Below are 13,849 nucleotides of genomic sequence, written 5' to 3'. Positions count from 1 at the left end.
TTTTAGAATGACTTAACTTGTTTGAGGTTATTGGTCTATACATAATTTTGCTGATAGGACAACTAATTTAAAAAAGTATTGGTATTAGAGGGGATCATTTGGCAATTTAACAAGTTCCCTTGACGTATCTAGATAAATAACTCTGTGGGGAGAATTATCCCTATGGTTTGGTGACACATCCTAAAAAATTCTACAAGTAGAAAACCAAAATTCAAAGTTATGTAAGGATGCTTTAATCTTGCACAATCATTTTAGTTTTTTTTAAATGAGAGCTCATAGATTCCAGTTAAAGAGAGAAATTATCTGTCCTAATAAACTGAAAACTGGTGTTTTTTTTAATTGATAGTCCAATTAGTGTTCCTAATCGACTAGTGAGAGGACATACATGTTCCCCTTTCCTTTTTTCTCTCCTCATCCCCAGAAAGGAAGTACTGAGCTCTGTTGGGGGAAATATGAGACAAGTGTTGGGAACTTTTTATAGCACAGATGGGCAACCTGTAACCCTGGAGGCCGTATACAATCTCCAGTGCCTACCAACTTGTCCTTCCATCCCATTAATTCCTTGTTTTTCCTGGCTTTTCCCCATTTCCTATGTAGGTTCAGAACAAGGGTCAGCATTTCATTATTATTTTTATTTCTTTGATTTAATTTCTTTCCTGGTTGAAGAAAAGACACACACACCCAACCCCCAAAAGCTGCCTGTGAACAAATTGGGATGCTTCCGCCATATGTGCATACAATACCAAAGTTTCCATGAAGAATGGTCAGGGCTGCACAGAATACGACACATATCACCACTGTTGCATCTGTGTGCACGTGCTGCATGACTTAGGAAAACAAAGCTATCTCAATTTAATGATGGGTGGTCTGGGGAAATATTTTGCCCTTTGGTCATAGTCCATTGCTGTAACTTCCTGATGAAATTGCTTTGGCATAAAACCTCACTCCCTGAAAATAAGGGGGAGGGGACATTAATAGGGCATACCTTTTATTGTGGGAAGATCTGCTAAACTAGCAAGTCCAGTTTGTCCACCTAGTTATGTCACAACACTGACTGTAATACGTATGTTTTTAAAAAATTAGGTGTACACTTATTGATGGGTAGCTCTTTTCTCCAAAATTGCTTTAGATCACTACTACTTTTGTTCTTGCAGAATATCTCTTGAAAGTCTAGAAGCAGAGCTGTATTCACTGTCAGCCAAAACAAGGTCTCTTAAGGACAATATTCGACGGGACTCTGTACTCTTTCACCAAATGGAAGGCTTCCTCCAGGTTTGTTGGAGATTCCTGCCCCTTCTCTTTCTTGTATCCATATTCTGCAGTCAAATTGAATATTCATTGTTATGTTTAGCAAGTTGTATTTTGTTCATGTTAGAACACTTTTATTCAGTGGTGCCATGCCACAATGCTTCTTATCACTTGTAAGCATTTTCAAAGAGCTTTTTACAGAGAAAGGTGTAGTGTGTGTGGGCCTTCAGGCTTAGGCAAGTGCCATCAATAGGTACAGAGTAGCAAAATTATTTATGTGTGCCTGTGACCTTGAAGAGCAAGGATATGCTGCATCTTAAATTAAGTGGTCCTAAGCTGTAGATCAGTAATGCTTCTTAAGTGGATTCCTGATTTATATTTTGCTTATGAAGGAGTAAGAATTTTTAAAGCATTCTTTCTCTACCAGGCACCCCTGCTATGTGCAACCTATGCATATGGGTTTTTGGGTAGCTTTATTTTGATGTGTTTTGATATTCATTGCAAACAATTCCACAAAAGATTGTTTAAATACAGTACAGGTGGTTTGCAGCGTAGCTTAGAATGCTGATATCATCCTGTGAATTGCACAACTTGGTGTCCTGGGTATCTATTAATTTGGTGAGAACCCCAACTTTTTGTAAAGAGGAGCAAGTTTGTAGCTTTCCCAGTAGTGTAAAGAAGATTCTGCCTGTTTTCTGACCCCTTCCTGACCCCTTCTTATAGGCATGCTTGTTTCTTGTAAAATACTGGGCAGAGAAGTTAGAGGCAGTCCCATTTGTCTCTGTGCATTAGTAAAATAGTAATTAGGGTAGAACTTCACCTAGCATAGTGGCAGTGTCTCTAAAGAACATTTTGCTTGAACAGATCTCAGTGGTGTCACTAGGGTTGGTGTCACCCAGTGCGGTAACTCATGGTGTCACCCCCATGGACCTCCTCCCATACCAGACCATACAGAATCCTTAGTAATGTTTTTTGTACTAATGTTACTCATAAATTGTAATTCCCATATATCACTGAATGTAATAGCACACACACACACACACACACAGAGCCAGCTGTGGGATCGTAACACAAACAACCTAGAACATTTTTCCCTTTCACAAGGACATGCAAAAGATTGAACCCAGGACCTTCTGCATGTAAAGCACATGCTCAGCCTACCACTGAGATATAGGGTAGAAAAGCACTCACTGTTCTGCTGGCCTGGGGATAATTCTGAGGGCCAGTGGGAACCACAGATGTGATGGGAGGCAGGGAGAAGTGAGTGGGCAAAGAGTGCAAGTGCAGTGCTGAGGTGCTGTCTCAGCAAAACTGACGCCAGTCCTAGTGGGTAAGCCCCATTCAACAGGGTGGGATTTACTTCTGAGTAAACGTGCACAGGATTGCAAGGCGGGGGGAGCAGCAAATCCCCCCTCCCTCAACCCCAGCTTAGCCCTTCCCTACTTTAAAGTCGACAATGAGGACGCTGAACTTGTCAAGGATTATCAATACCTTGGCACAGTCATTAACCAAAATGGAGACAATAGTCAAGAAATTAGGCTAGGACTGAGGAGGGCAGCTATTGGAGAACTCACATGCAAGTATGTATCACTGAATACTAAAGTCAGGATCATTCAGACCATGGTATTCCCCATCTCTATGTATGGATGTGAAAGTTGAACAGTGAAAAAAATGGATAAGAGAAAAATCAACGCATTTGAAATGTGGTGTTGGAGAAGAGCTTTGCGGATACCATGGACTGCGAAAAAGACAAATAATTGGGTGTTAGAACAAATTAAACCAGAAGTATCACTGGAAGCTAAAATGATGAAACTGAGGTTATCATACAAGAGATAGATTGATTCCATAAAGGAAGCCGCAGACCTGAACTTACAAGATCTGAACAGGGTGGGTTACAACAGATGTTACTGAAGGTTGCTTATTCATAGGGTTGCCATAAGTCATAATCGACTTGAAGACACATAACAACAAAAATCTTGAAACGCAGGAAGCTGCTTTAGACTGAGGATCATTGGTTCATCTAGTCCAGTATTGTCTGCCCTGATTGGCAGCAGCTCTCCAAGATTTCATGCAGGGAGTCTTCCCCAGAAATGTCGGCGATCGAACCTGGGCCCTTCTGCATCCAAGGAGGTGCTCTTCTAATGAGCTTTGTTTTGTTCCCCAAATGGTGAGCCTCCATTCAAAAGAGCCACCACCTGTCCACTGCTTAAGTGTATCCAGGGAGTGGAAGGTGGTGAGCAGCCTCGATGTCAAAGCAGGGGCAGAGAAAGGGCGGGCCTTGGCCTTGTTGGAGGCAGTTGTTTGTGGGCACCATTACTGGCCCTGGGCTCACAGCCCCCCAAAAGTCTGGTGCCAGCCCTAGACCAACCCCTCTCATAACATCAGAGGAGCCTGGCTGCTGGGTCAGGCCAAGAGCCCAGCATCGTGCCCTCAGTGGCCAACCAGAGGCCCCACTGGGAAGCCTGAAAGCAGGCCTCGAGGGCAACAGCAACACTCACCCCCAAATGACATTCCCAGCAACTGGTATTCAGAGACATTTCCTGCCTCCAACAGCGGAGGGAGCAACAGAGCCATCGTGGTCAGCAGCCATTGAGCCTCTAGAAACATGTGCAACCCGCTTTGAAAGCCATCCAAGTTGGTGGGCATAGAATCATAGAATAGTAGAGTTGGAAGGGGCCTATAAGGCCATCAAGTCCAACCCTCTTTGGCATCCCAAAGTGCAGCCGCTGTTCCCACCCGCCCGCCCCATGCAAGGCGGCTTACTCTGCATTAGGACAGCCTCCCCCCCCAAAAAATCTGGAGGTTGCAAGAAAACCAGGCAATGGAAGCAGTGGAGTTTGGGCTCTGTTTTGCATGACATTGGATTGGAGTTGATTGCACGGAGAAGCCCTCAGGTTCTTAAAAGGGGTGGGGCCTGGGAGTTTATTCCCCCCCTCCTCTGTCCCCGCCTTCCCCACCTTCTTTGCGAAGGAAACTGACCAGGCCGGAACAGGGAGGTGCAACGACCAGAGACTCAGAAAAGCAGTGGAAGACATGCAGCCTTCCAGTCCTCATTCGGAGGCTGGAACTGGTTTCATTGCCGTCATATCTCTTTCATCCCCTCTCCTTGTGTTTCTTTGGACCGGCACCCTTCCGCATTGCTGCTCTCGTTTGGGAACCGGAAGTGTTTTGGAGTCTAAGGACCACCATACCTCTTTGGCCCATTAACCATTAGAGTTCCGTTGACCTTTTTCTCCACCGGAGGAGCCACTCACTCTCACATTCGTCACTCAATTTGAGAGCAAATCTAGCTCGAGGGAATGCGAAGGAGCCAGCCTGTGAGGCGGCAGGGCGGGCGCTGAGGGAAGAGGGCAGTCGCCGCACTCGCTCCTGATCTCTCTGTCTCTCCCCTCCTTGGCCACGCCTGCCGCTTCCCAGCGGCGGTGCCTAGGGTGGGGGGGCGGCTCGTGGTGTCACCCCCATCTCGTGGTGTCACCCGGTGCAGCCCGCACCCACTGCACCACCCTAGTGACACCCCTGACAGGTCTAATAAATCAGATGATTGGCTTATTACTCCAACATTTTAATAAATTGCATCATTCTCTACCTACAGTATTAAACTTTATGAGGTATGGAGTATGGAACTTTGATTTCTGAATTTCAAGAAAGTGAAGTATCAGGCTTTTTAAAAGAAATCCATGAGGTTTTTTATGAGTAGCTGAGAACATTAATACCAAAAATCACTTACTATGTACTATTATCTAGCAACAGCTGCTAAAGTTGTAGTAAGGGTTGGTTTTGGCAGTACATAGAAGTGACTAGTTTTATATATATATAAAGACAGTTTTGAAAGCAACAAACAGAACTTCACTCAAGCTTGCTCTGGATCCCTATAAAGATTCCGTTAATCACCTAATATATATATATGAACATAATTGTGATTAACCAAACAGAGGTTTTTATTATATTAAAACGTTTCAGCTTCCGCCTTCATCAGCTGCCAACATACAAATGCTGTTACCAAGGTGGCAGTTACAGAGTTTTGAGGATGGAATGCTCAGAGGGGCTTCATTTGCAGAAGCTAAGTAGTGGTGGTACTGTCCTCCAGGTTCAGGCCATGTGGTGCCAATGTGTCCAGAGAGTAAATCCAAAAGTTCTCCCTTTTGGTCAGTGCTGCTGGATCTGCTGGCATCCCTATCGCTGTAATGGAAAAGTCCAACAGGCTGTGACCCTCAATGTTAAAATGCTTTGCAACTGGTTGCTCCACTTTTTTTGTCAAAATTGCCAACTTGTGGTTCCTGAAGCGTGTGCGTAGGTCAGTTGTGGTCTTTCCTATGTATTGGATATGACATCCTGGTCTTTTGCACTCGATGATGTAAACTATATTGCAGGACCTGCAGGTGATGTTCTGTTTGATGTAATATGTCCTGCCTGTCCTAGTGCTTGTAAAAGTGGCTGTCTCCCTGAGGTACACACAGGTGATACAGCGTTTGGAGTGACAAGGATGAGACCCTGGATTGGTGATAGGTGGCTTAAGCACAGCTCTCACCAACAGTCTGTGCAAATTAGGAGGTTGGTGAAATGCTATAACAGGAGGCCTGCTGATGGCTCTGGTAAGATGTTCAGAGTTTGCCAGCAATGGGTAGCTCTCCTTGATTGCTCGGTGATAGTTAGGAGATGCTGGATGGAAATCTACCACAAATGGAGTCCGTTGCTCTCTGCTCTTTGACACTTCAGTATGATGGAGGAGGTTTTCTCTGGACAGAATGGAGGCTCGGTGGATGTTGCAATTCATAATATGTGGACAATATCCTCTTCGAAGAAGGTGTTCTTTAAGTTCACTGATCCTTCTCTGGTATTTATCACCTCTCTCTATATATATCCTTCAACAGTAACAAGTGGGATTTGTACATTTTCCTCTCGGTGTCCTGGTGTAGAGAGACAGATCTTAATTATGGTTTCTTGCCTTAACCCTGATTTAAGATCCCAAACCATGGCTTAGCTTGCAAAGTCCTTTCCCCAGGTGAGTGTACTTTCGGAGATAGTAGGAAAACCTGCTTGTCACTTCACAAGGAGAGACTGGGGAATTGGGAAAACTTCTCTAACCCTGGTTTGCTTAGAGCAGATGTAACAACACTAAACCATGGCTACTGTCTACAAGCCCAATTCAAGCACTAGTTTCATACCCTGTTTTGTGTTCAGTCCGTTATCATAGTTTAGTTATTCAGATACAACAATATCTATGATTAAGGGGCATAGGGACAGTTAGAACTGTGAGCCCAAATTTTCTCTTTAATTTAAACTACATATATTGTTTCTGTGTAATATGAGAACAATCTCTAAAAAGTAAAAACTTCTGTTGGTATTTATGGCTGAAGTGTTTTAAAAGAATTAATATTTATATATTCCTTTACAGTGTATAAGAGAAGTTTGCTCTAACAGAAATTAAATAGGATAGGCCGTAGTTCAGCATCACCAAATTTCATTCGTGCTTTTGAGAATTTTAGATACAGTGGTTCACATTTTCTGCAGCTGCTACTAATCAGGTTCCTGTGCTTTGCTTGCTATAATTAATTATTTACTAATAGGCAAAAAACCTTGCGGTTTAAGAACATACCTATAGCCCACAGACATTTCTATCAAACTATAAAAAGCAGGGAAATTGCGCAGCTATAGTGAATGCATCAGGAGAGCAGGAGACCTGACCTTCTCTCTGAGATATTGGACTGCCCTACAAATTTGTAAAAATGCAAACACAATTTGGGTTGGTGTTTCACAGTCCAATCCACTTGCTGTGTAGCTTGGAAGCATTTGGTAACATGTGAAAGACCAACCCAAATTGTGTTTGTATTTTGACAAATTTGTAGGGCAGTACAATATCTCAGAGAGGAGATCAGGTCTCCTGCTCCTATGGTGCAATCACTATAGCTGCCCAGTTTTCCTCCTTTTAAAGTTTGATAGAAATGTCTGTGGGCTATAGGTACATTCTTAAACCACAAGGTTTTTTGCCTATTAGTGAGTTTCCCTGCTTTTTATTCTGGGAGGTAAGAAATGGGATCCTGTGCAAGTTTTCTGAGAATGGATCGATCATTTCCATGCTTATTGAGTTCATTGGGATTTATTGCACTGCAATCATGCTTAGGATAGGTGAAACTGACCACAGCGGATGGGGAGGGGAGGAGGGAGGAGCATGCAGTAGGTGGGAGCAGGAGGGTAGGTTTGACCATTTGCATGTTTATTGAGTTCAGTGGGACTTACTCCTGTGCAATCATGCTTGAAAATGAAATGCACTGCCTTCAAGTTGATTCCAGCTTATGACAACCCTATGAATAGGGTTTTCATGGTAAGCGGTATTCAGAGGTGGTTTACCATTGCCTTGCTCTGAGGCTGAGAGGCAGTGACTGGCCCAAGGTCACCCAGTGAGCTTCATGGCTGTGTGGGGATTTGAACCCTGGTCTCCCAAGTCGTAGCCCTAGCATAGGTAAAACTAACCATGGGGGAGAAGGGGGAAGGAGGAGATTGGAAGGGGATGAGGGAGGGGTGAAGGAAGGTGGATTGAATGGGTAGGAGGGAGGAAGAGGGGAGGGCAGGTTTGATCATTTGCATGCTTTTTGAGTTCAGTGGGATTTACTCCTGTGCAATCATGCTTAGGATAGGTGAACCTGACCTGCGGGAGGGGAGGGGGGCAGGGAGGGGAGGGGGATGGATTGGGGTGGGTGGGCACTGAGCAGTGGTGAAGCCCCTTTCCTTTCCAAAAGAAATACATTGTGAATAGTATCATTCTTTTTTAGGTGTTTCCCCACCTTTTTATTCTACAGCAGGCACATGTAGCCTCCCACCCAAATGTAAACCAAAGCTGTCCCTGGCCACATCCACACCAGACCTTTACTGCACTTTAGGCAGGCATGGCTTTTCCCAAACAATCCTGGGAAGTCTAGTTAATGAAGGGTGCTGAGAGTTGCTAGGAGACGCTCTATTCTCCTCAGAGAGCTACAATCAGAGTGGCTGACTGTTAAACCAATCTGGCCACTGGAGCTCTGTCAGGGAAATAGGAGCCTCCTCTCAGCACCCTTCACAAAACTACACTTCCCAGGATTCTTTGGGGTAAGCCATGTCTATCTCAAGTGAAGTAAACGTCTGGTGTGGGTGTGGCCCCCTGATTAGGCAAGCCAAGCAGCTGTGAGTCTGGCTTTTAGAACACTGACAGTTGGTTCTTACTGAGCATGCCAGACATTATCATTGAGTTCAATGCTAAATTTCTTAAATCAATTAAAAATCAACTAGGCACTTGTTTAACTTTTAAACTGCAGAAGATGAAGGTCAGATTATGGGGCAAGATCACTAATAGGATTACAGGTACTCTGTGAACATGGCTGATTTTTAATAAATTTCAGCAGATTATTACAAGTCTAACAGAAAAAAGTCCAAAAGGGGTCTGTTTCCCCCCCTCTTTTTACACTTTGAACTCTTGATTCTCTCTGACTGTTTTGTGTATCACCAAATTTAGAGGGTTGTTAAGCAAGCATTTCTGAGTTCAGGACTATAAATTTTGTAAGGTTTTGTTTTGAAATGAGCTTACTGGAAGGATCAGAATGGCATGGGGGTATTTTCAATTTAACATTGCGAAATGTGAAAAATCTGTGCTGACTATAGTATACAGCCACTCTCGTGGCTGTATAATTACTACATCTGACAGATTGTATTCTGCGCCATTACCACTAGATTTGTAATTTTAGGGCATCTTGGACTCTTTTTAGTGCCCTTGTTTTTTGTTTTGGTTGAAACAAAACATCAGATTTTATTTGGAGAAATTCCTATGTACATTCTGGATTTCTCTTCATTTTACAAGGTTCATCTTATCTAACACTTCCTTCCTAAAAATGTTGGGTGAATAATCTAATTTAAAACTTGGCTTCTCTCATCCTCATGAGTAAGCTACTAATATGAAGGGTGGAGCCAATTTTCCATGCACCTTCTTGAGCTTGTCTTCATAAATGCTCTGAGAGATGCTACTTTTTTGGTCTTTTTGGATGACTGGCAAAGCTTTCTACCCTTCTGGAAGTGGCACTTATATACTTCTCATTTGTAAACTCTTGGGCTGCGCATTTGATTTCTTGCTTTGTAAAAGAAGCCACCAAGAAAACAAAGCTTAATCCATTTCTGGCACTGACTTTTTCATTTTTCATCTTCTATGAAATAAATAAAAGTTACTGTAAGTCGCTGTGTGCATGCTTGTTATGAACAAAGAGGGATAGGAAAATAACAAAGTTAATCTTCTTAAAATCCATGGCTGCAACACCTTATTTTGATGAAACCATTGTTACTTGAACTGTGTCTGTCAAATCTCAAATTGGATTTGAGTTTCAAACTAAGTGTTTCTTAGAGGCGGTACCAACTGATTTCAGATTCTTATGATGATTACAAGGCAGGCATAGGGCTAAGTTCTTCCAAATTCTGTCTGAAAAGGTATTGTGTTCGAACTGCAGTGCTCATATCTGTCTTGAAGAAGGTGACTATAGGAAGTACTTCTAAAGAAATTCCAAAACTGAGCAAGATGAGTTGGCACTATAGTTTTGAAAAAGTGATGATGTTGTTATGTGCCTTCAAGTCGATTATGACTTATGGCGACCCTATGAATCAGTAACCTCCAAGAGCATCTCAATCCACTGCAGGTTTGTGTTTTCTACACATAAGGACTTTAAATAGCTTCCTATCTGACTTTGGCATATATCCATGATTTCTGCAATATTAATGCATGGAGAACCTCTGAGGTTCATCTTCAATAAGCTTTTTTATAGTTCACAACCATTACCAACAACTGTATGGTGTTAGCTGCAATTTGCCTTAATCTGCACAAAATCTGGCAGGAACTGTTCTGGTGTGCATTGCTTCTTGAAATTATTGTATCATTTCTGTGAGTTAATCTAATTTTTTCTTTAGTTTACAAAAAATGTGCACTGTGCCTTTTGATTTTAGTGGAGAAATGGAAGTAATCTGCAACAGAATAAATTTGTTAGCTAGAATGTAAGCCAATGAATTTATCTGTAGTTTAGGAAAGGCCTTCGGAAAGCTATTTGTCTAGGCTTGAGTAACACTGGAGGAGGTAAGGCATCTAGTGATAGAAACAGGAATTTATTTATTTATTTATTTATTTATTTATTTATTTATTTATTTATTTATTACATTTATATACCGCCTCATAGCAAAAGCTATGTGAGAAATGGGTTGATGGAAGAAATCAAAGTCCTAATTTAGACACAATGAAGTGGTTAGCAGGAAAGAAGTGTTCCTGTATTAAATGCCTTTCAGAAACTGGAGGGAAATAAGCTCAGTAAAAGAATTGCAGTAGCCCTGTTTACATGTCACATTAAAGCCTTGTTTTAAAACTATGGTTTTATGTGAATGAGCAGCATGGTAGCATATGTTGCTGAAATCATGGGTGATTTCTGGCTCTACCACACACCAAACATGCCAACTCTGGCTTGTTTCATCCCAACCCAGGCTCATGGTTTGTTTCTCTCCAAACCACAAGCAGTAATCCAAGACCTGTCCTTTTTCAACAGTGGTACAGCGGGAGAAGAGCATTGCAGGAACTTCTAAGCAGTATGCACTAGCACACTTTTCACTCATATTAAATCATAGTTTGCTTTAAAATAGAGTTTAGTGTGATGTGTGAGCCAGGCCGATGTAAAACAATAAAATAAAAATTAGATTTCTAAATATGCCAAGATGCTTTTACTGCTTCCCACCTACATTTGAAATTAGACTAGTGTGTGGCACAAAATGGCCAAGCTACCTTTGGTACCAGAACTACCTGCCTACCTTCTGATTTTCACCTTATTAAAAAACAGTGTATGTGTTGTGGAGTCACTCCTGTTTTCCAATGTCATGTTAACGACTTGAGAGCTGTATTTTTGGTCCCTGCAGGATTTTGCCATTGTTAGGAGAAGCATAATAGGTTTTTGTTCTTCATATTTCACATGTAATGAAGAAGAAGCATTCACTCCATTGCTTCTAAGAAACTGGTCTTGGAGATTTGTGTAGTGTTTCAAAAAATCTGCAAAACTTGTTTGACCAGTGTAATAAATGGTATATCTGTATATCAAGGGAGCATTCAGCCATAACACTCTCAACCTTTGAATCCTGTGGTCTCTAGCTAGAGCTATGTTAATCCTAGATTTTGAGTGATGTTGAAATTGGTCAGTCTCCATTTGGATCTAATTTGTATTTTGGTTTTATTTAAAGTTTGCTACAAAAGAGTTAAAAGAACTGGAACATTGGAAACGAGACCTGCTGAAGGAAGCACATGCCCTTATAGAATTCTTGTGTGAAGATAAAGAAACCATGAAACTGGAAGAGTGTTTTCAGATATTTAGGGATTTTTGTCTAAGGTTCAACAAAGCTGTTAAGGTAAGAACTAGAAATATCAATTGATTTTTTGGTAATTAAGCTGCATTACAGCTGGATGGTTTTAATAGCGATAATCCTTTGTATGATGGATGAAGGCTTAGAGATGTGAAGGTCTGCAAATATTGGATAAACCCCATTTTTTCTGAAAAAATGGGGAAGGGGAACAGGAAAAAACTTTTTTCAAATTGTTCTGTTTTTTTCTCCAGTCCCTCACATCTCTATCAAGGCTGTGCGTATTGTCGGACATTTGTTAGCCAAATAAAAACATTGCCCTCTTCCGACCACATGAGAACCTTTTTTACTACTCCAACAATTTTATTAAGCTATAGGTATTAAATTGGATTCCCTGCTGGCCACAAATTGGGATTTCTTTCTTGCTGGCCCTGCAAAGGAATTCCCACAACGCCTTTTCTCAGTTTCTATTGTATTTAATGGGGGAGGGGGAAAGACATTATCAGGTACATCTTGTGTTTTGGTGGAATTCTGCAATAATCTAGCCTTTGTCTAGAACCAATTGCAGGTCGCCATATGATTGGCTTCCATGCCTGTGGCATGCAAACATTATAATCTCTGTGGTGCTTTGTTAATGACAATAGGCAAAGCGCCTGGAGACAGCTCTGTATACTGAAGAGTGTCTGGCTCCTTTTCGATCTAAGAGGCCATGCATCTCTGACTTTGAACGAAGTGTTAAATGGAGGAGGGCATCCATTAGAGTTTGGGGCATATGGTGGTAGGAGACCCAGGTTGCAATTCCTACTCATCCGTGGCCTTACTTGCGTAGTTTAGAGGTATCTTTATGTTGCAGATAATATTGTTCTACCTCCCAGGGTAGTTGTAGATGGAAGTAGGAAACAGCTTTGAATGCTGTATGAACAATAATTTGTCCATAACTTTAGTATTTCAATAGATAAACTTCTTGATCTAAGGATGCTTCAGAGGCTAAACGCAAATCTAACTTATTTCCTGACATATAGACTTGCATAGAAGACAGGGGAAATTCTGTCACTATTAGGCCAATTGGTATCTGCTTGCTTGCTATATTTCTACTACTAGCTACGCAAATGAAGCATGTAGGATACTGAAGTACTGACCTTTTGAAATCCTGCTTAGCTGCTGCTTGGCTTCAGCAGTTTCGGTAGGCCGTACAGACAAGCTTTCAAACCTGTCTTCATTGTCATAACATCTGGAAATGTTATGCTGAATTAGGCTTTCCTTACCAAATTCTGAGCTGCCTCAGAATCATACTTAACTGTGGTGGTGTGTGTGCTGTTTTGCTGTTGTATTCCTGGCTGACTGATGGATGAATCAGGTTTAAGGAGTACCATGGATAAGGAGTAGCGATGAGTAGCTTAGTGGCAGAGGACATGCTTTGCATGCAAAAGGTCCCATGTTCATTGACTTGCTCCTCCAGTTTTATTTTGTTTTTGTTTTTTAAAAAAACAGGTAGCAATTGATAGGAAAGATGTCTTCCTGAGATCCCGGAGAACCATTGCCACTCAGGTTGCTTCCAAACAACCTGTGTGTTTAGCATTCATCCTGGCTTGTTTGTGGGAAGGTTAGAGGACATTGCGTCAAAAGCAAGCAATATCCCACAATTTGCAGTGCATTTTCCTGACATTTTCCTTATCGCAAAAAGTCTAATTTTTTTTTTGGAGGGGGGAGTGGGATTGTTGTGTAAGACCTCCTAGTCAGCTATAATTGTGCAACCTGGATATGCCAGTATATGATTGCATCTCACCTGGAAATAGCAACAGTCTAGAAGCACCCTCAGAGGAGGCAATATTGTGCTGGAACAGTAGCTGGGAACTAGCCAATACGGACATTTAGACTAATCCACCAGCTTCTTCTCTTTCTCCTCAGTGATTGTCCAAATGGGGCTGCAAAAGTGGCATCCTTTGGAACTCCCACTTTGACAAGTAGCTCAAGGGGGAGGTAGGCAGAGTATTACAAGCATCAGAGGAAAACAGACACACACAGTCTCCTCTGATATTTGTAATGCCCCACTCATCGCCCCTGTCAGCTGCTGCTTAAAGAAGAAGTTCCAAAAGGCTTCCCTCACTAGTCTGTTGGACACTCGTGCTTAGAATGCATGGAAATAGTCTCTCCAAAGGAGCATTCCCTGTTTGCCATTGCTGAGCAGGGAAGGGGAAGAGATCATGGGAAGGGGGAATTTTAGACATCTCCCCTAGATTATTGGAAAAGAGGGTTATGT

The 13,849-nt window shown here is 42.1% G+C and overlaps 1 protein-coding gene across 2 annotated transcripts in view; it reads left to right on the top strand.

Annotated features, from left to right (window-relative positions):
• The window catches only part of FHDC1 (FH2 domain containing 1), a 60,381-nt gene that overhangs the window by 41,406 nt on the left and 5,126 nt on the right, over positions 1–13,849 (top strand). For both annotated transcript variants that reach the window (XM_061584602.1, XM_061584603.1), the window contains exons 10-11: positions 1,155–1,272; positions 11,473–11,637. In XM_061584602.1, coding sequence (XP_061440586.1) covers positions 1,155–1,272; positions 11,473–11,637 — 283 coding nt within the window. The remainder of the gene's footprint in view (positions 1–1,154; positions 1,273–11,472; positions 11,638–13,849) is intronic.

The sequence above is a fragment of the Rhineura floridana genome, chromosome 9 (assembly GCF_030035675.1).
Source record: "Rhineura floridana isolate rRhiFlo1 chromosome 9, rRhiFlo1.hap2, whole genome shotgun sequence".
In the NCBI taxonomy this organism is placed as follows: domain Eukaryota; kingdom Metazoa; phylum Chordata; class Lepidosauria; order Squamata; family Rhineuridae; genus Rhineura; species Rhineura floridana.
The sequence above is the reverse complement of the archived record's forward strand: the minus strand, read 5'-3'. Positions and strand labels throughout refer to the sequence as shown.